The sequence below is a fragment of the Limanda limanda genome, chromosome 21, assembly GCF_963576545.1.
Source record: "Limanda limanda chromosome 21, fLimLim1.1, whole genome shotgun sequence".
In the NCBI taxonomy this organism is placed as follows: Eukaryota; Metazoa; Chordata; class Actinopteri; order Pleuronectiformes; family Pleuronectidae; genus Limanda; species Limanda limanda.
Window position 1 is genome coordinate 17,898,895 of NC_083656.1, and position 25,182 is coordinate 17,924,076.

Below are 25,182 nucleotides of genomic sequence, written 5' to 3' on the forward strand. Positions count from 1 at the left end.
TAAAACAAGTGCACGTTTCCATGGAGGTACTATTGACACATGAACTAGAAATATAACGATAAATTTTAATTGGACAGACAATCACCCACAGAATAGAATCGCAAGAAGCACGCACACAAAGGAAGAAAAAGGTCAAAGATTAAGATCTGGAGGTTAAAAAAAATGCTAACTAAACAAAAGTTCCTCCCGTTTTGTCAACAATTATATTAACGAAATATTTCAAAGTAGTTGAAGGTAAAATGGTGAAGGTCACTATTTGAGGCATTAAACTCATTGTACAACACAGGCTCTTGCAGCTCAACATTATCCACATAAGCAACTCTACACCAAAAAGACTCCATAAGATAAAGAAAGATAAATAAATCATTTTCCTATATCTGACACTGTAATTCATATATTTCCTTATTTATTAGTTACGTTGCCACAGTTTGTCAGTCCACCTGTAACATCATTCTTTTTATTAAGGAAGACTACCATGTGTTTGAGGGAAAAAAAGTTGGGTCTAAAGCTCTGAGACCACTTTCAATAATACACATAATGAGTGTAAAGCTAACAGAATGTATTGTTGAATATGTATTAATGATAAAACTCATTTATATTTTTTAATTAATCGAAAACAGATCTGTGAGATGAAAGAATGGAAATTCAGTGAAAGGAACATTAGTGAAAGAGAAATCATGAATTAACACTCAATTACTTTGGTTGAGCTGAAGAGTAGAGTCGATAAATGGGTCTTACCTGTGAATTTACCAGCAGCACATCTGATTAGAGTTTTATGTTTGACTTTAGCATCTGCACCAGCATTTATGTCCCTCCATCTGAGGCTTGTTGCCAGTGCTGACGTGGGCGTGTTTTTTTCCCCGGATATCTCTTCCAAGAGTGAATGTGAAGTGCGTCTCATCCTCATCACACCCCAGCACTGACAACAACATTTCACTTAACAATTAAAATCCTACATCTAGCTTAAACCTCTCTTAACATCAAGTGTGTAAATATATAAAGTTTCAACATTACATTGACAAAAGGTGCACCATCAAAAGTAGGCAACACATAGTGCAAAAACAAATGTCTTCCTGAATATAAACCAAAGGGCACATATAAATGTTCCAAACTGAATGCATCGTGTGTGAGTAATATATGACCAATATCTTATCGTTTCAAACAAAGTTGTATATGAGAGTATTACTTGAATTTAAATCGTTGAATCAATCAAATTTTAAATGTACGTATTAAGTTTATATGATCCACCCAATCAGAAACATTTTAAAGCATAGTATTGACCATACAGAACATACACACACTTTAACGTGTAGTCAGATACACATAATGTCCTTTGAGCGTAAACGCACATACATTCTTCTTCTGCTTCTCAACTTCAGCATGCACCTCACACACACACACACACAAGGATAATGAGCGGACCTCTACCCTCCCTCCCTCACACACACACACAGTACGACATGTGGTTCTTCTTCTCAACTCCTGCCTTTGACTCCTTATCAAAAAGGGAGTCTGCCACAGCGGACAGATTGGACTTGGAGCATGCTTTCATATCTTCTTTTCATGAATCGCTTCATTGTGTTGGTTCTGGGACGTCCTCTCTCATGTGCATGGTTACCAGTTCGTTGCTATGCTCGTTGCACTTTCTGTGGTTTTGCTCTGTGTCTCACCTTGTGCCTGAGTCGAGAAGATGTACATCATTCAAATTGAGGGAAACAGTTTTAGTGTTATCTCAACGGTCCCTCTCTTCCCAGTGTTAATCATACAGGCGGTTTTCAGCATCAGCAACCTGCAACAATAGGCATCAGGAGGTCAAGGCACAATGTGATCTTTATCAGTTCCTTATTCCAGAATTCAATTCAGTCAATTGCTCCCATTCTTAGGCAAAGAAAAAGTCTAACTAAAGCTTGGTGGGTTGGCAAAAAGAAACGAAAGATGGGAAGATACACCAGTACAACCCCCATTGGGCCGTTGCCACCGGTTACCCTCCTTATAACCTTAACATGTCTGGAGTTTACTGGAAAAATAACTAAGTGTGGTTGAAACCTATTTTGTAGTTGAAAAGTAAGTTTTTGCAGACCTGTTTGAGACTTTTATGACCTGTCTAAATACTTATATAACCTGTCTATGTCATAGATTGATTTGATTAGGAAGCTGATTATTGATGTAAATTGGCAAAAGGCAATAAAAGCAGTCATAGGGACATAAAAACAAATGCAATTCATTTATAGTCTTACAAAGGGTTAAAATGTTTAAGCTATAAGAACAAAGTCCTGTGAAAAAGGTTAAAATTTTAAACAAAAAGGGTTAACAGAGTTAAAAACCGAGCATCTCTATTGATATCTCCCCTTTTCAGGTACTAACTGATGTCTATGCTCTTGAACATTGGAACATGTTTTCTAAGTTGTTTTGTTACCATGTTTGGTGTTTTGGAAGCATTATTTCGATTTGGTATACTGTTATGCAGCTGGCTAAACTCCGTTCTTCCAGTGGCAGGCTTGGAGCGGCACGAAGTTAGCATAAGTGCAACAGATGTTGTGTTCATTGTGACCGTGTTTACCTCAGTATGACACAGTATGAGGTTGCTAGTGTGTATGTGTGTGGTTAATTTTCACTATGTTTGTGGATGCGAATAAATACTGATACATTTGTGGATTAATTTCTAAAAATAACTGTAAATAATAAGGAACAAGGTTTATAACAAAGATAAGAGACTAATGGCTACTAATGTCTAAGATATTTTTGTTTATGGCCAATACATTAAGTTTGATCATTTAAGTTGATGTTCAATGATTGATAGGCCATTTTCCTATATAGTTACCTGTCTACTTAGCTGTATAAAAAAAGTGAGCGAAAAGAAAATTTGATTGGGAAGTTGACCTTGAAATGGAAAGAAAATGCATAACATTGGTAAAATATGTTATACTGAAAGAACTGTTGTACGTATGTAAATTGTTACTTCTGAAAATGATAAATTAACAAAGATAAGAGACTAATGGCTACTAATGTCTAAGATATTTTTGTTTATGGCCAATACATTTAAGTTTGATGATTCAAGTTGATGTTCAAATGATTAATAGGCCATTTTCAAATAAAGTTACCTGTCTACTTAGCTGTATAAAAAAAGTGAGCGAAAAGACAATTTGATTGGGAAGTTGACCTTGAAATGGAAAGAAAATGCACAACATTGGTAAAATATGTTATACTGAAAGAACTGTTGAACCTATGTTAATTGTTACTTCTGAAAATGATAAATTCTCAATGAAGCTGCCAGAGAGGAAACATCGTGTCCGTGCTAATTGATGCGCCCTGGTTAATTGTTTCACATTTATTAATAATTTTCCTTTGATGTCATGCTCAGGGTGGGAAGCTCAAATGCTGGATCGACAATAGATTGTTAAAATCTGGAGGCATTCAACCTATTTCCATAGTATCTTACTTATTACAATAGAAAACAATATATATTTCTGAGACACAATTATTTGAGCCTCAAAGTAAAATGCACTGCAATTAAAGCCTCTTATCGGACGCCACATGTTTTTTGTCTATCTCTCGTTAGCAAATACAAGAGAATGGTTGGTTAAATTTTGTGGTGAATGAAATCACAGTTCTATGTGCACTGCATGTGAGACATTAAATTGTTGGATTAACAGCGTGCACTCTTCTGTCAAGGCTTCCTACAAGGGGGCAGTGCCATGCAGAAATAGAAGATGCCTTTAGTTTACTGAACTCATCAAGGCAGAGTTGCAAGCTCTCTTTTATATGAATTTATCATGACCTGCTGTAGGATTAGCACTACCCTAAATGAAATGGAGAGGCCAAGCTTCAATCAATTCACAAAAAAGTTTAAAGGTGCAGTTATTATCTGTTTGTGAATGATGTTAAAGCCTGGAAGATAGAAACCTTTCTTCACAGCAGCCGTTAATGGATGTAGTTTTTCATTTTTTAATCCAACACATACCTAGCATATACAGGTCAAAGTAAGTTAAATAAATGCAGATATGATGAATGTTGTGTCTGGATTTTGGATATTTTTTTGTGTTTTGTCTTTCCTTCCTGAAGAGTATTGGCTGCAGTCAATGACAAATACTTTAATTTCTGCTGTGATCATATTTTTATTACACCCTAGTCACGTGTTGGCCATTTTCCTCTTACATAATGCTCAGGGAATGGAATCCTTTCATGAACAGAATAAACCTGCTTTATCTGCAATGAAGATTTTATAGTTTTTCAAAACTGAATTTGTTTCCTTATTTGACGGTGCCAGGGGGCTCTCTCACACTCAGCCAGGGACAAAGGTATCGCTTTTCAGCATCTTTATTAACTCAAACCAGGAACTTATAAACTCTCAAACTCAAAACACACAGCACTTCCTGCTGGCCCGTAAGCTTTGCAGCTCAGTGTCTCTCGTGTCTCTGTCTCTCGTGTCTCTGTCCCTTCTTGTCTCCTCTCGGGCAGCCAGCCGCTGCCTTTTAAACCAGAGGATTAAAAGGTGTATCAGCTAACAAATGGATAATGTAAACATTATAACACTGACAGTCTCTGGAAGATTTAACAACTTGCAGAATATGGTACATGGGGTTTTATCTATGATTCCTTCCAACAGATCTTGTGTATGAAGGAAAAGGGATCTGTTGAACTCCCTGAAACCCACAAAACCTCAGTGCAAATAAATAGGTATAAAAGTGAAGTCTGACTCATTTTAACTTTATCCCTGTTCATTTTGCAAGAGGCCATGCAAATTTTTTCAACTTCATGCCTTGTTTCACTGAGAATGTTTCACACTACACACATCAACCCCCTTAGAGTGAAAAAGAATCACTCTTGATAGCGCAGCAGTGGAAGTACAGGAGAGACCACTTATCTCCAGCAACTGCATGTGCACTGACAATGTGGCCGTGCCCATCATTTGTTTGACATCTTCACTAACCTTTGCTCTCTGCCCTCCCACCCAATGCAAATCCAGATTGGATACAGATTTGCAGGAATCAGCAGCTAAGTAAGTAGTACTCCAAGACAAGGAAAGAAAAAGAAAAATGTTCACACATTAAAAATGTTGAGTAGCTTATCAAGTCAATTCATCCTCAACCTGAGACCGGTGAATGAGACTTTATCAGGGATTAGGTTCCGATTAGTGAAGTCATGGACGCGTATTTTACCTTATCTCATTGAGAAATAAGGATGTAACTTTAAAGATTTCCTGGTTGATTTTGCTGCATTAAAAGAGATGGAGGTATTTTGTCTGCTGAGCCTCACTGAATAGAGATATTTTCCAATCAATTCAAAGCTAACAAGGAATGTGCTGGTCAGTAAATCCTCGCCTAGTTTCTGAGGTTTGGTTCTCAGATTGTTGTGTGATGTAGTGGAATGACACATAATTGATGGTCAGCTGAAGACATGATCTTAATCAACGTCAGTGAGGGAGGTATTAATGCCTCTCACTGGCTGCTTAAAGTAATTCTGTATGTACAGTGACTCAGAGTGTCACTGTTTTGTAATACTGTATGTTACACAGCAATTGATTGTGTTCCCCATTTATTAGTTTCTGTGTTTTTTTCTTCGTTTTTTATTTAACTGTTTTATTCTTCTTTAATTACCTTTGGAGGCAATTACTAACAGGCTTGGTAATAACACAGTAATACTACATAAAAGCAGTTGTAACACTGCCCATCTGCTCACAAATACACATTTGTGTTTCCTGATCAGTTGGGATTATACTGTACTGTAGCTTGGTCAATAGACTGTAACGTTACAGGATGTAGAATCTAATTTCAGACCCTCAAGGTGGTGAAAGCTGGTTTTTGAATAGTTTAATATATAGGTATCACACCCTAAACTTGTCTAATGAAGGCTACAAATTGGCTATTCTGTTAGCATTGTATATCACTGTGAACATTCTGGGGATGTCATACAGGCAGTTACCATAGCTGCAGTAATATGTCGCATGCCTTCAGTTGCATCCTTTCAATAATAGTAGCCAGGAATTTTACTACATCCCAAGCCACCTTATTTACACAAAGCGCCAGCCTTTTAATTGTGTAGACTTAAGGTAATCTTAGATGTCACTGTTACCAGACTAGTTATAAACTTGGCCACTATGTTCTTCAAGGAGGAACCTTTCCAAATTACAATGTTTTTCAAGGTATGTTACGGTTGTATTGACATACACACACTTTAACGTGTGGTCAGCTACACATCATGTCCTTTAAGCATTAACTACACTCTGTAGCATAGTCAACACTTTGTAAACGCACACACACACACACACAAGGATAATGAGCGGACCTCTACCCTCCCTCCCTCACACACACACACAGTACGACATGTGGTTCTTCTTATCAACTCCTGCCTTTGACTCCTTATCAAAAAGGGAGTCTGCCACAGCGGACAGATTGGACTTGGAGCAGGCTTTCATATCTTCTTTTCATGAATCGCTTCATTGTGTTGGTTCTGGGACGTCCTCTCTCATGTGCATGGTTACCAGTTCGTTGCTATGCTCGTTGCACTTTCTGTGGCTTTTCTCTGTGTCTGACCTTGTGCCCGAGTCGAGAAGATGTACATCATTCAAATTGAGGGAAACAGTTTTAGTGTTATCTCAACGGTCCCTCTCTTCCCAGTGTTAATCATACAGGCGGTTTTCAGCATCATCAACCCGCGACGCCAGGAGGGCAGGACTGCCTTGTGAACCAGCCAACGAGGCACTGCCGCGCCTACAAGAACCTCTGTCACGCCCAGTATATCAATATATAAGCTATGTACGGACTTTGTGTAAGCGCCTTTTTTCCTGTGCAGCTTACTGCGTAGGACTGGAGGCCCATGCCTGGGCCCACGCATGATCATTTGCTAGACACAGCAGTTTCCTGACCGGTGACCTCTGAATAAACCTGCTTAATTTTAACTTGAGAACGACGACTCCTGCCTTTGATTTCCACCCGCAACAGTTGTAATATCTTTTATAATAGTATTGTTGCGCTGTAACCCCCAGATAGGGGTAGAGGTGGCTATCTGGCACTGAAAACTTGAAAAAGAGCAAAACTGAAGAAGCAGGAGAAGAGGATATTTTTTTGTATTTTTATTAACAATAAGATTTTACAACAGAAAGACAAAAATATCCCTGGGAAATGCAAAAAAATAAAGAAAAAGGCCACAAGACTAGAAAAATCTGCAGCCTCACCGCAAGCTGCCAACTCCTCTCTCCCCCCCTCACTATTGACTGGCATTTTGTTTTATAGCCTCATCTGCCTAGAACATACTATCTGTGCTGGTTAGTATAATTTGAGCTAAACAGAAAGACAAAGAGAAACCACACTCAGGACAAGGCCAAGTTTGGACCCTGGGCGCTGACCGATCATTTCAACCTATCTGCAAAAATTCAGCAGATAAATGCAATAGGTTGACTGAAATGTTAATTAATGCAGCACACGTCAGCCATTCTCTGTCACCTCCCCGCCTCCTTTCTCAGAGATGTGATCCTACACACCTCTCCCTGATCAACCTGCTGATCTGACCCCATTCACAGATCTGGAAAAAAAACATTGAACAAAACTTTGAAAAAAATCAAAGAGAGCAACATCATAGACATAACAAAATCAACTCTCAACATATGAATGCTGTAAAATAATTCAGCACACACCTCAAAACCAGATTATCTACATAATCTAGTAGAATAGAATATAGAATATAGGGAGACAGCGCCTAGTGAAAAGGGGGGACAAAGCTCCCTTTTCACAATTATTATTATTAAATATTCAGCAATTTTCATATATAGTTACCTGTCTACTTAGCTGTATAAAAAAGTGAGCGAAAAGCCAATTTGATTGGGAAGTTGACCTTGAAATGGAAAGAAAATGCATAACATTGTTAAAATATGTTATACTGAAAGAACTGTTATACCTATGTAAATTGTTGCTTCTGAAAATGATAAATTCTCAATGAAGCTGCCAGAGAGGAAACATAGTGTCCGTGCTAATTGATGCGCCCTGGTTAATTGTTTCACATTTATTAATAATTTTCCTTTGATGTCATGCTCAGGGTGGCTGGTCAAATGCTGGTTCGACAATAGATTGTTAAAATCTGGAGGCATTCAACCTCTTTCCATAGTATCTTACTTGATACAATAGAAAACAATATATATTTCTGAGACACAATAATTTGAGCCTCAAAGTAAAATGCACTGCAATTAAAGCCTCTTATCTGACGCCAAATGTTTTCTGTACCGGAGGTACTGCAGGGGGGTCGTGAAATCTTTGGTTGATTAGAACATTTTGTAAATTTTGTATTTTTTTAAATTTATTTTAACCCAATTTTTTTCCCACAAATTTAAATGTCTTTAAATACACATTAACATACATCCAACATATTGTGAGGCTGATTTGACCCTCTGTCTGAAAACCTCCATCCGTCCAAGATTATATAAATTGTGTGCTACCCATCAGGGTCCGACATCTCACTAATGTGGGAGTATGTGTGCCATCCACTGATGGCTTGAGGATTCACTGTCTCTTCTACATGTATGTTTAAAATAACAACATGAATCTGTGAATTACTTTAATAGCTCAGTGTTTTATGCAAGATGTATGTTTATAAATGGCAGTGGCATGGCCACCCTGTACCTTGCACATGTTTAAATTAAAAACATGAATATATGAACCCTTGTAATATTTTAATAGCTTAATATTGAATACACAATAACAGGGTAGCTATGTTTATACATGGCATTAAGCCCAGTTTAATATAAAACACATTTTTTTACAATATATATAGAAGGGGGTCCCTGCTCCATCACCAGTTTGGGGGTCCTTGGCCTGAAAAACGTTGAAGACCCCTGGTCTATGGTCAGCAGCCAGCAATATTATGATCCACCATCAAGATCGTATGCCACTATAGTCCACAGTCATTGTCCACTACCGCCAGTTAGGATCCAATATAGAGTAAGTACTTAATTTTTGGAACTTCTTTTGTGTATTTTGTAGAATCATGTACGTGGGAAAATGCGATGATGCAGTTTTAAAAGTATTCGACATGTAGGGTGATACACCATATTTCCGACAGTCCATGAAGGCAGCAGCAGCGGCACAGACGTGGCCGTGGCGCTGCTGCTGCGTTCAAGTGACGCAGTGTCCCGTGGGGAGCAGAGGGAGGGGGGGGGCAAGTTTCACTCTCTGCATTGCAGCCCGAGCTGCTGCCGGACTCCAACACAACAATGGCGACTCCCAGTCCCGACAGCAACTCCCCGGGCTCCGGCAACAGCGGCCGCTCGATGGGATCCACGTCGCACCAGTTCCACCAGAACACGCAGGGCGGCGGCGGTATGCAAGGTGGGCGATCACAGCCTGGGACCCGGGTCTCTCCACCGGGGAGCCCGCAGCTAGCGAGGACATGTAGCTGCTAGCTTCACAGGCACAAACAGCCAGCGAGAACACAGACGCGATAAACAAGTGTTTCCGGTCAGAACTTTCAAGATAAAATCAGGATCGTAGTCCATGTTTACTATGCAATCGTTTGTGCATCGTGAAAAAGTTGTATGATAAGTTAACTACTAATATGAATGCAAATTGCAGACTTTGAACTGGTCTGGCTCAGTGTTGTGAGTGTAGCTGGTCATCTAAGTTCTTTGATTGGAAGTAGAAAAAGAAGGATGTGTTAAAACCCCAAAACCGGTAACATATAGGTTATCACTTTGATTCATCTATTGCGTGACATTGGCAGAAACCAGATAGGCTGGTACAATAAGAAATCTAGGCACCCATGTCATTAATTTTACTATTATAATGACACATACATTCGAATTATTAATATTGATATATGTACACCCATAAATTAAAAATTGCATGAAATAATTCTCAACACTTTACTTTTTCTCACCATTTTTGAAATTGCCCTTTTATTTTGTTTTCTGAATTTATTCAGAATTACACAATGTCCTGTTGATAGCTAAATGTTTTGGTCCAGATTTGTCCCACACCCCACGTCCAGCCCACACACCTCATGGATTGATGGCACTTGGGCGGTCTGCTCCTGTTTGCCAGACCTGGGCCACAAGTAAGCCATCCCAATACTGCATGTCAACCAAAAGTGGCCCACGTTTGTTTTGTGCTATTTGGGCCACGTTCACCATTCATCACGTGTGCCACTTAAGGCTCACAATGATTTTGTTCGGGCCATAAGGACCCTGTGCACACCTGGTATTAAAGTATTTTTTCAGATCCAATCACATTCGGATCGCTCTGAACTGATGTGAATGCACTGAGATAGAATATCAATTTGATCAAGCCAGACCACATTCGAAGGTGGTGTGGGCCTCATGTTTACAGACACACACACACACACACACACACACACACACACACACACACACACACACACACACACACACACACACACACACACACACACTCTTGTACTGTTGTAAAAACAACATGACTTGGTCTTTATGAATAAAAATGACACAGTGGTGTTTTTAGAGAGCTGGGAGGTGAGATCTGACCTGAGATCTGATCACCAGACACGTATTAGGCCACTTTTTAATGCTAATCCAGCTGTCCACTTGTGATTGCATACACTAAAACCACATATTAATACCAGGTGTGTACGGGGCCAAGAAGGCAAGAACTGGCCCACATACGTACACATATATTAAAAAATATTGAAATATGCACTCCTATGCTATCCTTTTATCATAATCAAGTACTAAACAACTCATAACCTTATATTTGGATCACAGTGTGGTCACTGATGTGCAGTAAAACGTTTATGAAGTTGCGCTTTTATTTTGAAGGCCGAAACTCGCCTAGCTTGAAGTAGCTCCCTGAAACTCCCAGCAGGTTAGCAGTGGTGTGTAGCTACTGTGTAGCTGCTGATCCAGAAGGCCTGAAGAGCTACTGAGATCTCAGTCTGCCACGTTTCAATCACACACCAAACCACCAAGCTTCGACAGGAAACACATAAAGTAACGCAAAGTCGTGTTATTCAGCGACATTATTACACCAGGCTGCTACACGTACCACCAGGGCCTAATCTTAAAAGTGTGTGTCCCTCCTCAGCCAGGCCACTGCATACACCGCTGCCTATAGCAGAGTACACACACAAACATACACATACACAGCTCAGGTCAGATACATTGACTCAAGTGTGTAGATGTTGACGTTTTACCCTCGTTGGTCTGACAGCGTTTACTCTGTGTGCAACGTTACTTCTGACCCGTGTCTCAGTGTGAAAGTATAAACAGTCTGTTTACCTCTGCTCGTCTATACGGAAACAACATGTCTGTATTTCAAGCTAAGCTAAGCCCGAATGTCGTGTGATGCAACCTAGCCATTCGGAGTACACACTCTAAATCCATTATCGGACGGAAGCCAAGCCCTGACCGCGGCCAAACGAAATAAACGTCTCATTTTTTTTAATGTTTTCAAATGTCCAGTCATGACAGTTTTGGATAAACACCCCCAAGTGAAATCCCTCTGAAACCTGGTAGAGCAGAATAATCGTCCAGAAGCAGCTATGGCATTTAGCTTTAGCTAGTTGTGGACAGGTTCGATTGGTGTTAGTTACTAGCATTAGCAATTAGCACTGATTAATCGCCCGTGTTTAACCACGTATGGTCAGGCAGGGTCGCGTCCGATAATGGATGTGTTGACATAAGCTGCCGGCTAATGGGCCCTATCTCTATTGATAGTGTTTTTAGCTCATTAGCAGCAGAGCAGTTGTTGTGTCCAGATGTGTGTTTGTCAGATGTGTAGTGTCTAATGTCTTTATCTAATCCCCACAGAACCCAACACCTGCTGGAGATGTCAGAATGAAACAGGTATTCACTCTCTACACTACTAGGTCTTAGTCTGCTGTTGGAGGTCATTTGATTACAACTGTGTTTGCCACACGTCGGCAAAGGCATCCCCCACCCACCCTCTTCTGTTGATCTCTATTTAGTCCTTGTTTCTTTTCTGTTGTTAGTTTTGTTCTTTGTTAAAAACAACAAACAAAACAAACCCTACACTTTTTTTTAATTATCTCATTCCGTGCATGTTTCCCATGTCGTCTCCATGTTAGAATGAGCGGATGTAGACACAGTTGACAGACCCTGTGTGATGTGCCACTCTTGTTATACTGCTATCTGTATAATCACAGTGATGTGCCACCACTGGTACACAGCAAAAAGGGAACTTGAGCACAGATTATAGCTGTTTTCAGACGTGACCTCTGGGGGATGTTCGGAGAATTGGGTATTCTTTTTGCATCGGTGAATCCTAAAGAGAATTCCATCTTTTTTTCTCACATTGGCTCCTTGGGACATTCTGCAGACTTTAAACCAGGGGACTGGCCTGAGAAACTCTGCAGAAAGTCTGGAGTCTCAGTCCGACATTTGCTTTCTGTCCAGAGCATCTCTGGAGATCAGTGCATGTCTGAAAGTAGCTTATGATTCTTCCTCCCATAGTCACGGTGGTAAATGTTGGACCCATTTTTGTTTACAAGCCACATATATACACTAAAATAGCCTTTTCCAGACAAAGCAGGAGAAAATGTTGTTTTGTCTAAGCAAAACTACTACTTAAAGCAAATTGTAAAATTATGTTAATCGGTAACGGAAACATGGGTACCATATATTTACCAACTTTACAAGTGTTTTCCGATTTGAGGATGCATTCACATGAATTTTGGTTGGTGACACTGATCACAGAAATTAGTAGACCAGATCCTCTCATTTCCGTTCTGCCATCGTGGCCTTTGTGGGCTGGGTGGACCGCCTCCTCTGAAGGATGCAGCCCCTGAACTGAGACACAGCTGTTGTCTGCCAGTGGAACGTGGTTCTTTACATTAGAACAGCAACATAACCTCTCATAAAAATGGCTTCAACCACTAAAACAAGGGTGGCACACCACAAGTGATTTCTTCTTGATCACAGTATAACAATTGTGATCACACTAGTTTTTTTTCAGTTATTGTACTGAAGGGACATCTGCAGGGGGAGGGAGGGGGGGGTCCCAGTAATGACAGAAGGAAACAAAATAATTTTAATACATTCCGCTGTCGGGCTAGAATTGATTAAACCTGTTAAAACTGAACTGATATTCATTCTGATGTGAGCACAATGGAACATCAGGTTTCACACACACACACACGCACACGCACACACACACACACACACACACACACACACACACACACACACACACACACCCACACAGAGTTGCCTGGCAGTGCACTGACCAAGACCCACTATTCTAAATATAATGGTGCTTCTTCCACCAGCTAAGGCACATTTACAGTAACCTGCCCTGTGTCGTGGGATGGCACTTGCTAAGAATGACCCACTACTATAGCACATAGAAACAGGCCCTAGGGAAACGTAGTAAAATGTGTTTTCTTTACTTCAGGGTTTCAGATAAGCCTGTCTGGAGTTTCCCAAAGTAAGCAATAGGTTGCACACAAAGCACACCGACCTCTTACTATACTGTATGTGGGTACACTTCAGTAGTCTAAAGTGGTTTCTATTCCCTCACTGCCTTTCCGCCGAGTCATGTTTCTGTCCTGGCCTGATGAGCGGCCACGCTGCAGGTTAAACACCCATCTACCTCCACACTCTTCATCACGCACTCATGTAATCTGACAGAGCAGGGGAAGAAGAAACCACAGTAGACTATTGAAGCAGCCTGTGTGGTGCTCTGGTAGCTGGGGAGTCTGTCCACTGTTCCACGGCTATGAACTGTCACGAATTGAGTTAAACAGCCGAGAAAGATTCATTGTGCACCGGGGCTTAAAGGTTAAACGGATCTGTCTGCACTGGAGAGCTGGTTGAACCGGGCACGGCAAAGGGAACTCAACACTTGAACGCAGCACTTTGCAAAGAAGTACAAGTTAGCAGTTTTATTCTGGAGAGCCGGACTACTCAGCTTTGCCATAATGTGAATTTAATTTAATTTGAATCAATATTAAAGTGCTGTCTAAAGTGATGGGTCACTTTGATTTCTCAAGGGAATTGTTCAGGTTTAAAATGCACATTTGGCATTGGAAATGTTTTTGACCGGGTTTCCCAATATCAATAACCTGCAGCAAGGCTCTTTTTGGCAATACAAATAAATACAATGCATATATTATTTGTACCATATACAGTACAGTCTAAAGAACTGATGCAGTGTTGGTATTGGAAGCCCTTGTTACATGTGGGCACTTTGCTTGTGTTCAAGATGCATTTTGTACTTCTGTCATTGAGAAGAGCTTGAGATAACCCAGTGGTCAGTCTCTGTATGAGAACAGCACTAAACACACTGAACCTTTAAACCACATTGACACCACAACAGTTATCCTCTGTTGACCTATTATGAAGATTCAACTGCACAAAGCCCAATAATGTGCTGGGAAATTTTGTAGCATAAATTCCTCAATGTTGTTTTTTGCACATTTTCAGCAGAGGCTTATCTCAAGTGTGTATAGTCGGATTTTACTGGGATGAGACTCCACTGTATGTGTCCCCTGCTTGCATCAGCTGGTTGAACCCACAGTGAAACGTGCATGTAGCAGACATCTGGATCTGTCTCTCTCTCTCTCGGTCCCGCCAGGTAAACGCAAAGCGCTGAAGCTGAATTTCGCCAACCCGCCAGTGAAACCAGCCTCCAGGCTCCCGCTGCATCCAACGCCCCCGTCTTTCCAAAACCCTCACATGTGAGTACAGACAACTCAGATGTCAGTTTGTTTTTGTTATTCCACCTATACCCATGCCCTGTATTTCAGCACGTCCCAGGAACAAGCAAGCTGTTTGTGTTTTCCTCACATTGTTTACTCATTAGTTACCAAGACTACGCAAAACTCCTCAACCGATTTAGAAAGTTTAAGGATCGGATTCAGTAATCTTTTTGTCTTCTTCATTTTCATCATGATTCCTGTATTATGATCTGGGAAATCAGTGAAAATGTCATGCTGAAATGTTCAAGAAAGGGGATAGAAATTTCCTCCATCAAAATTGAATAGGTTCTTCCTTGGCCCATGTCCCATCCTTCCACCAAGTTCAGTCCAGTAAGTTTTGCGTAATCCTGCCAAAAAAACAATAAACCAACAAACAGATCGACAGACTGGGATGAAAACATAACCTCCTTGACTGCAAATATATTCATTTTGATGTTACAGGTAGAATGTATGAAAACTCAGACAGCAAATGTTAGGTTATGTTTTCACCCCTTGTTTATTTGTTTATAGGCAAGATAACAAAAATAACAGATGACCTTGAGACTTGGTGGAATGATGCTGTATCAGTCAGGAAATAACCCATTTAACTTTGGTGCTGATTCAGGAATTATTTGTCACTTTCTTTAACATTGTGAATTAAGGTGGTTGTCCCTCTAGTTACTATATAACTTCAGATTTACCTGGACAAGACTTTTCTCGAAGTAGAATCAAAGGATTACTTTATCTGCATCTTGCTGTGTTCCTTCATGTAAATGTTTGCCACTTTACGCCACTAGGTGGCACTGTCATAAAGCAGTTGCCACTTGTGAAGCTGTAGATGGAGATATTAACAATCAAGAGGATGTCTTATGAAGAACTGTATATTACGTCATTAGCCCATTGGTGTAAAAACTTATTTTCCCCACCCAATGAAAAGAAAAAAAAAGCTCAGATTTCAAACCACTTCATGGGCCCCTTAAATGTTTCAGATTGTCAGATTCATCATATCCACATTACTGTATAATGTACGTTCTTCTCCTGGCTTGACACTGTCTTTTCTCACTCCTTCCTCTTTCCACTTCCCGTGGCCTCCTCCTCTTCCTCCTCTCTTGCTCTCCCTCTCTCTCCAGAGAGCGCATGCGGACACACAGCATCGAATCGTCGGGGAAGCTGAAGATCTCCCCCGGGCAGCATTGTGACTTCACAGCGGAGGATCTGAGAGACCTCGGGGAGATCGGTCGCGGAGCGTATGGCTCCGTCAACAACATGGTCCACAAACCCACAGGCCAGATAATGGCTGTCAAGGTGAGCAGCTGATTGGTTCTTACACTAATCTAAGGTACATCTACCTTAATCAACAGTTAATCAGGTCATAATCCAGAACCTAAAAGACAACTGAGCAAAAATCAAAGAACAAAAATCCCCAAGGTTTCAAAGCATCCCAATGACATCAGCCTGATGATGATCACGTTCACTTAAGATGGAACACACACACACCTTCATGTACTGCTATGTATGTGTGCACACTGATTGGCATAAACCCTTAACCTAACCTTAACTACCACAACTAAATCTAACCTGAACCTAATTCTAACCCTATTGCTAAAATTAAGTCTTAAGCCTCAAACACCCCATTTAGAATGTATCCTTAATTGAATCAGTTATGGATACAATCATTAGTTATAGCTTTTAATTATCCATAGCAAAGAAAATCTGACCGTGGGAGTCCATTAATAGAAAGCTGAATGGTTGTGTTGTGGATGCTGTGTAAATGTGACCAATGAAAACATGTGTTTGTGTCGCTCGTCCTTCAGAGGATTCGCTCCACTGTGGATGAGAAGGAGCAGAAGCAGCTGCTGATGGATCTGGACGTGGTGATGAGGAGCAGTGACTGTCCCTACATCGTTCAGTTCTACGGAGCTCTATTCAGAGAGGTCAGACAAACTCCTCCTGCCTGAACTCATACACTGTCTGCATTGACAATACATAAAAACTTAATGTCCCTTTGACCTCTAAGAGTTCTTGATGGACACTAACTTCTTGCTCTTTGTTTCAGGGGGACTGTTGGATTTGTATGGAACTCATGGCTACCTCACTAGACAAATTCTACAAATATGTATATTGTAATTTAGATGACATCATTCCAGAGGAAATATTAGGCAAAATAACATTAGCGGTTAGTAGAGGATTTTTCTTTTTCCTCACAGATTTAAACTTCACACCATTTAATGATCATGACAAGAAATGAACAAGTGTTTTGATTTTTTTCTTCAACAGACCGTTAAAGCACTGAACCACTTAAAAGAAAACTTGAAAATAATTCACAGAGGTAAGTTTTTAAGTTTGTATATATATATATGTATGTATTAATCTGGGTATATTTTGGTCTGTTAACCCTTGAATATTAGTTTGGGTGTGAACAGGTTTAACATTTTGTTATTAAAATGCTTTAAGGAACATAATGTTTTGATACAGACTCATCAAGCACTAAATGTCAGCACAAAATATTGAAATCAGACAATTTCCTATTATTTCAATCAATCAATCAATCAATCAAGTTTTATTTGTATAGCCCACATTCACAAATAACAATTTGTCTCATAGGGCTTTAACATTGTGTGACATCCTCTGTCCTTAACCCTCAACAAGAGTAAGGAAAAACTACTAAAAACCCTTTTCACAGGTAAAAATATGTAGAAACCTCAGAGAGAGCCACATGTGAGGGATCCCTCTCTCAGGACGGACAGAAGTGCAATAGATGTCAGGTGTAAGAAAACATCATCAGGATTTTTAGCAGCATCCATTAGGCTAAACATTTTTCAATACTATGTGTCAGGCAGTCCCGCTGCAATCACAGTCTCTGGCCAGCAGCAAGACCACGATCCAGCATCAGGATGGATCCACTATAATCCACAGTCATTGTCCACCGCCGCCAGTTAGAATCCATTATCAGCTGCCGCCTCGGTCGTGGTCCCTCATCATCCGATGCCAACGCGACAAAGGATCCTCCATTACAACGACGATCAGCTGGCACGATACAGAATCCACCGAACTGGATCCACCATTGCGACCTCCGACACGCGATCCACAATCATAATCCATGGTGCGGCCACAGCTGTGGCCCTGCATCCGCGGGCGCTAAGGCACAGAAACTCCGGGAAAGGGGTCAAGTTAGTAACATGTACTGATCAGATAAGAATTATCTTTCACACAGTATAACTTTGTATCTTGTGTCATTGTAGACATCAAACCTTCCAACATTCTTATGGACCGAAGGGGTAACATCAAGCTGTGTGATTTTGGCATCAGTGGTCAGCTGGTCGACTCCATAGCCAAGACCAGAGATGCAGGCTGCAGGCCGTACATGGCGGTGAGTCATCAGCAGTAATGACTAGTTGAGTCCTTAGCCACTAAGGTGTGAAGGATCCTGAACTCAGGGTTATCTGCATTTGTTGTGTTTCTCTTCTCATGTATTCAGTCTTTCACCTCATATTTTTTAGATTTTATCTTTCACATTTATAGTTACTAACTGACAGTTATTGACTAGGACTAGCTTCAAGTTAATATACTAATTATTCAGATCTTTGGAAGTTGCAAATGAAAACTATCCAGTAGGGGTCAGTGCAGTATCTCAGTATCTGAGTCTTTGTCTTGTTTGTGTTTTCAGCCTGAGAGGATAGATCCCAGTGCTTCCAGACAAGGCTACGATGTCCGGTCGGATGTGTGGAGCTTGGGAATCACCCTGGTAAGACAAGTAGTTTTATCATGAAAGGTAACCTAAATCTGTTTAAGTCTGTCAGTGTTCTCAAAGTGCCTGGTTTGTGTTTGTTCTCAGTACGAGTTGGCCACTGGAAGGTTTCCTTATCCCAAGTGGAATAGTGTTTTTGACCAGCTGACACAAGTGGTGAAAGGAGAACCTCCTCAACTCAGCAACTCCGATGAGAGAATGTTCTCCCCCAAGTTCGCCAACTTCGTTAACCTATGGTAAGCTCAGTGAACTCATTCACACATTCAAACAAGTAGAATTTGTGTGTGTGAGTGTGTACAAGGTTAAGTTTTTAACTGGGGATTACACAAAAACTACTTAACCTATTTCTATTAAAGAGGGGTGGGACATGATCTAAAGAAAAATCGGTTCAATTTTGGAGCTCATCTGAAAAAAATGGGCAGATCCAGGATTTTTTCACTTTCTTTGTAGCGTTTCCCTCAGAATTAATTAATTAAATCAATGGATACATGAAGGTCACTCGAATACTTTTACCCCTGTGCTGACCATGTCTAATGTGTGTACTCTTTCTTTCCAGCCTTACAAAGGATGAATCAAAAAGGCCAAAGTACAAGGAGCTTCTGGTGAGTTCTAGCCGTATTCTTTAGTTTTAACACACATTTCTCAAATTAAGATCAAACACACAACTTAGGTTATAGGCATTTTATATTATACTTTCTAGTCCAATGTTAATCTATTTACATGTATATACTAATACTAATGTATTATTTGGTGGATAAATAGTCAATAGTGGTCTAAGAAAGCAATTTCTCAACTCCTTCACGTATGAAACCCTGAATAAATTTGTCTTTTGAACATTTAAAGCTTCGCTAACTAAAAATGTTTTTGTAATCATTCGACTATCTGACAGTTTAATGTGAAATTCGTAGATCATAGTGATGCAGCCTCATAGAATGATCATTTTGCAGATCACATGGAAAATGCAGTACTTACCTAGTGAACATGTTGCCTCTAACAAAATAAATGTGTTTAATATTTTATATATATTTAATTTACTTCAATATTTCACAAGGATTATTTGACTTACATCTGTGAGGTGGCTGTGAACAAGTCTCAGAGTGAATTCCAATATAGATGTGTGAATGGTTCAGCTACCACGACGACTTTTGTGTCAGGGTTTTGTTTTCAGCCTCCTCTGCTTCCCTAAAGTGGCAAAAAACTATTAAAATATTTTGGTAAGAGTAAATATGTTTTACAAAAGTGTTATCTTTTAATATGTATGTATATAAATCCTCCGGAAAACAAGATGAATCCGGTAGCGAAACCTTTGAAAAGATAACATTTGATTTTGTAAAAGATATTTTACAAAACAACTACGACTACTTGATAGAATGAATCAATCAATTATAATTTGACCCTGAGTTTTTTTCACAGGACCCAGTCTAACACTCTGTGTATCCTCCCTCTCAGAAACACACCTTCATTCTGATGTATGAGGAGCGTTTCGTGGACGTCGCCAATTACGTGTGTCGCATCCTGGATCAGATCCCCACCTCTCCCATCTCTCCTATGTACGTGGACTGACTGTGTTTGGATGGGGCGGGGCGGGGCACTAAGCTTTGTGATGGGACTCTTGTCCTCTTTGCCCTCAGAGTTCCGTAGGAGCTCTGCCTGTTTTATTCACACGTTCCAAAGAGCAACAGGAACTAAGTCCAAATTGCCCGGTGCAATAAGATGAATATTGTTATGCGAACACTTCCACCTCCCATCACCCCATTTAGTATCAGTGAAAGCTGAAGCATCATCAAACATGTTCAGCCAGAAAAAAAATGAAGACGTAACATTGTCTCAGTAAAATGCAGCCAATCTTTACGTGATGAAAAAGGAGTAGAGTATACATAAATGGTGTGTGTGTGTATATGTAAGTATGTAAGAATATATACACATATATTTATGTACACACACACACTTTGACACAAATACAGAATTTACCAAATAAAATGTTTAAGAGTGACACTCACGACGTATGAACAAATTAGCCGCCTGTTTAATTGTACATTTAAGACTGTATGTATGCATATGTGTGTTCACCTCTTGAGTTGTTGACATGTACAGATGTATGCTGATTCGACCGCCTGTCAATACACACACCTTTTCACGCAGTTTGTTGTCGGCACCTGAACTCATGGTAAACGAATGAGTGTGCTAAAGTGTTTGTCTCTGAAGGCTCATGGATAAACGGTGGCTTGGCTTTACTTCTTTTCTTTGTTGTTCAATATGCAATCTGGGAGAGGTTGTCTCTCACATCCACTGCTTACTCCAGCGTGTACCTTTCATATGTTATCATTACTTTGGCATCAGGGAGCTAAGCATCTGCTTTTATGACAGATCATTTCATGGTGGGCTTTCTCAAACCCGGTAGGTCATTGAACAACACTTGTGATTTTAACCCGCTAACCAAGTTGTGACTCCAAAAAACGATGTCAGGTGCTGTTTAGTTGCATTATCTCAAATCTGCTCAGTGAATTTGAATCCCTTATCAAATCTAGCAACTTGTGAGAATCTGTAGTGGCTGAAAAGAAGGGAGGACCACAGTCTTGAGTGGCAGCCTAATAATGTTCACAACCAATGACTAAATCCTGAAAATCCTCAGCAGCAGAGGATATGAAATTTGAATTCACTGTATATAAAGGCAGGGTTGGTGATTGAACACTTTTTTATCTTATCTGTTGAAATCCTCATCACATCCCGATAACGTCCACAACTCAGACCGAATTAAATTATTCACTGGCATATTTGTCTGTCACTAACTGCACAAGCCTGTGGCTGAACTGCACACGACCAGAGTCTTCAGCTGGATAGACAAACACCGCTGAAGCAGAGACGATAACCAGAAGTTAGGGAGTGAGTCACGGAAAAGTCGTCTTCCAGCAGTTGTCAGGCAGTGCACGTTCACGCGTTTTGGGGGCGTTGCTTTGACGAGAAGGCTGATCGGAGGCGGTGGGATGTATCGGTTGCATTATTTTCAATCTGTGGCCTTTTTCCAGGATTATCAACCCTAGGTTGTAGAGAAGCCTGGAGTCACCCAGATATAGCCTGCTGAATATTTAAACTGATTTCTACTGCTAATGTGGCTGCATGAAGGTTTAACTGAAGCTTTTTGTAAGCAATGTGCCGAGACTGGACAGATCATCTCTTTAGAAGAAGTCACCACCCTGTTGGTCTTGTTGAAATGTAAAAGTCCTTATTGAAAGTATTTGTCATTTTAACGGTCACAAGTAACAGGAATAGTCAGTGCTAGCTACAAATGAGAGGCGGCCTTCCGCAATGCTTTGCCAATAAAAATGACCCATGAATAATAAAAGCTGAAGCATTCATCTTGAGAGGTTTCTAAATCTGGTTTCTTTGCTAAGGAGGAACTGAATCATTTGTTTACTGGAATTTGAACCCTATTGAAATATTGATAGATTTATACTGCACAAGAAACTAGCAGATTTGTGTGGCAATAGGAATGGAGTTGCTGCTTGGTAGTGTGGTCCAAAATGTAAAACCAGGAGGAGTGTTGTTAAATGACCTTCAATCTGCAATTTATCTTGCTGAAAAAAAGATCAAAATTTCTCAACCGCAATAACTATGACAAGAGATGAGAGACACAAACTGGAGCGAAGCCGACACTACTTTGCCCGATGTAAAGTTACTTTAGGACACAATGCCCCTCAATGTAAATGTCTATGTATATAGTGCATCTAATCTGCTGTTCCTGGCAGGTTCTGCTCGACAGTTAAGGCTCATTTTTCCTGAACACACAGATGATCAGATCAAACAGTGAGGAGATTCGGCTGCGCTCGTCGGTGTGCAGCAGTCTGAGAATGAGCCCTAACGCTCCTTAGTAGCCTGTCATAGCACTGTACAGTTTCATTGCTCATCCACACTGATCACAGATCCACCGCACTGCCGCGCAAAAAGTCAAACAGCAGTAACTACACTTGTTAAAGAGGTTTCCTGTTGAGAAAATGCTGCTAAATGACTAAATGTCCACCTACCACACAACTGCCAGGAGCGGACGGCCGCTGCCTGGATAGTTACTGCTCTTTGACCCTAAAGGTCACCATGAACTCAGCATGTTCCACCGTGACTTGGCATGTCTCTGGTTTGCACTGATGATAAACCATGATTAATACATGGGATGCATCTCCATAATCTAGAAACACCTTCACCTGTATTTTCTCTGGTGCTTATATACTTAGGTGTTCCAACTGGGCTATAAGTGAAAGGGAAGATACAAATTTCAGACTTACGTGATCCACCCTCCGTTATTCCCTCTCAGAAAGCCATGTCTACCTACAGGGTCACTCACCTGTATGGATGATCATCCTTCAACACTGGGACGCTGTAGAGACTTGTAATAAATTATTTACATTTTCTTATGAACAAATCCCATGGATAGAACTATCAATACAACCGGCCTTATCTTTTAACCTTGCAAATACTAATAATGTACATTTAATGTGCAAATCTCTTGACTCCGTCATCCCATCGACTCCTAAAATATAGCCTATATGATAATAAGCCAAAAGTGTACAGTAACTTAAGTCAAGGGTTGACTGTGTGTCGTAATTCAGGATCAGTTGATCATGAGTCTGTTGAAATATTGTTTCTGTTACTCTTTTGGTTTAATGTGGAAAAACACATTTCTAGTTTTCTCGTCAAACCTGATCGGCGTTGATCACGCTTTTATTGCATTTTTGGTATTTCTCTCAGCTATAGGCTTAGTTTCACTACATTAAAAGAACGGTCATAGGAGTGTAGAAGTCCTCAGGGTTATTTCCTTTTTAACAAACAGAAATAAGACTTTGCTTTATGTGTAAAATCAGTGAAGATTCCCTTTGAATTTGACTTTACAGGTCTCTACGGTCGTCATCCATGTTTGAAAATAGCTTTTTTCAAGAGCATGGTCTCTCCGTTTGCAATCAGGACTTCACGTTCAGATTTTGTAATGCTTTCACTCAAAACCCTGTGCTCACTCTCAAATAGCCCCTGCATGTGCCTAGATTTCCTGCACGGGCAGTTACTTAAACTGGATTCATGCACTCCTGCATCGGGCTCTTAAAGAAGTAAAGCTAATGCACCTACACTTGGCTTATTGTACAAAATATCTTACATGCTAAAATAATAATCAAAGAATAGAGAAATCAGAGAGCAGTTATTTCACAGGAGCAGAAGAGCTGAAGCTGGAGCGCAGGAAATCTGCAAGCAACAAAATATCCGAGGTCAAGTGCACAGTTTGAACCCAAGCAGGGTATATTTTAAGCATTACAAAATCTGAACCTCAAATCAATTTTTCCTGCTCTCAAACTTAAAGACCACACTCTCAAATAAAGAGAGGAAAACCCCGAAAGAAAAATAGCCCATAGTCTCCTTTGATCAAACAGTTAAAGCTGTTTCAATGCAAACTGTCTCCAGATCCGTATTTCTCTCATGGGATGTTTCCAGGATGCTAACTTGCCACTGGTGAATCTGAATCTCCGGGGTACACATTGTATAAATTGCAATTAACTAGAATGTTCATATCAGATTATAAGGTAATATTAAGGGGCAATGGATATTATATTGTATCTTTATCGAGGGTTACAAATAAAAGGAAAAGATAAAAAAAACTGTATTTTGTGCTTCTTGTGACATGAATAAAAAACTGCGGAAATTATTTTGCTGTGATAAGTTTATTGCTTTTCTTTCTGTAGTATACAGAGATGCAGGCAAATACTGTTTTTTACAATAGTAAAGCAAATCAGTGGCCAAGCAACATGGAAGCTTCTGTCAGATGTGTTTTTTTTTTATTATTTTCTTAATAAGGGAAAATTATTGTGAAATAAACCCAGATAAAATTTACAAAAAAAGGCCAGTGGATATTTGTACAACAAGAGAAAGTAAAGGGTACCAGCTTTGTCTTATATTCAAGGTGGGCATTAATAAGCCTACATGTAACCATAGAAACCATTTCATAAGTGCAACACTTAATAAGTAACAGAAACAAAGCAATAATTGGTCAAAACAGAACACAGAGTGAGACAGATGTTTACAGAGGACATAACTAAATACAAAGAAATGTATTGGCCAGTGCACTTGAATTGTGACATTTTGAGAAATTATCACTTTTCTTTGCAGAGATTAGATGAGAAGACTGATTTCAGGCTAGTAGCTGTTCCTATTAATATGAAGCAACAGCTAAAAGACGGTCAGTTTAGCTTAGCATCAAGACTGGAATAAGGGAGAAATGGCAAATATGGCTCTCGTTTGCAGCAAATAAACAAAGTGCAAAAGCAATAGTTTGTGCTTAAGGATTATTTGCTGGATAAAACAGGCTGGTGGGATTCAAAGATGCTGGGGATGGATAAGATAACAAAAAAGACCTAATCTTGTGGAAAAATCATTGTGGCTAAAAGAGGGTGAAGATCATTAAAGGTTCAGTGTGTAGAATTTAGTGACATCTAGTGGTGAAGTTGCATGTTGCAGCTGAATACCCCTCACCTCACCCTCCCCTTCAAAATAATAAGAAAGAGAACCTGTGGTAGTCACCTTCAATTCTCATAAAAGGTGCGTAGTTTGTCCAGTCAGGGCTACTGTAAAAAGTGGCGGCTTCTGTAAAGAGAACTGATGTAAATATAAAGTATTTAAATATAAAGGGTCCATTTTATGGTAAAGAAAACAACAATTTGTACAATTTAGATAAAACACACAAAGTGAAACCAATGCTAGGATTAGTTTATATTCAATTTCTGCCAAGAGATCCCTTTCACCTA

At 40.0% G+C, this 25,182-nt stretch overlaps 1 protein-coding gene across 2 annotated transcripts; it reads left to right on the plus strand.

The window, feature by feature from the left end:
- Nucleotides 1-9,146: 9,146 nt before the first annotated feature.
- Nucleotides 9,147-24,086, plus strand: map2k4b (mitogen-activated protein kinase kinase 4b). 2 transcript variants are annotated; one of them, XM_061094377.1, is made up of 13 exons: nt 9,147-9,317; nt 11,768-11,803; nt 13,371-13,403; nt 14,553-14,655; nt 15,786-15,960; nt 16,470-16,589; nt 16,712-16,831; nt 16,933-16,984; nt 17,898-18,025; nt 18,323-18,400; nt 18,491-18,639; nt 18,960-19,005; nt 19,853-24,086. In XM_061094377.1, exons 1-13 carry the CDS (start codon nt 9,203-9,205, stop codon nt 19,964-19,966), a joined length of 1,269 nt encoding a protein of 422 aa, XP_060950360.1. In that variant the 5' UTR covers nt 9,147-9,202; the 3' UTR covers nt 19,967-24,086. The 2 variants fall into 2 exon arrangements, with proteins under 2 accessions (XP_060950360.1, XP_060950359.1); XM_061094376.1 differs by lacking the exon at nt 13,371-13,403.
- The last annotated feature ends 1,096 nt before the right edge of the window (nt 24,087-25,182 follow it).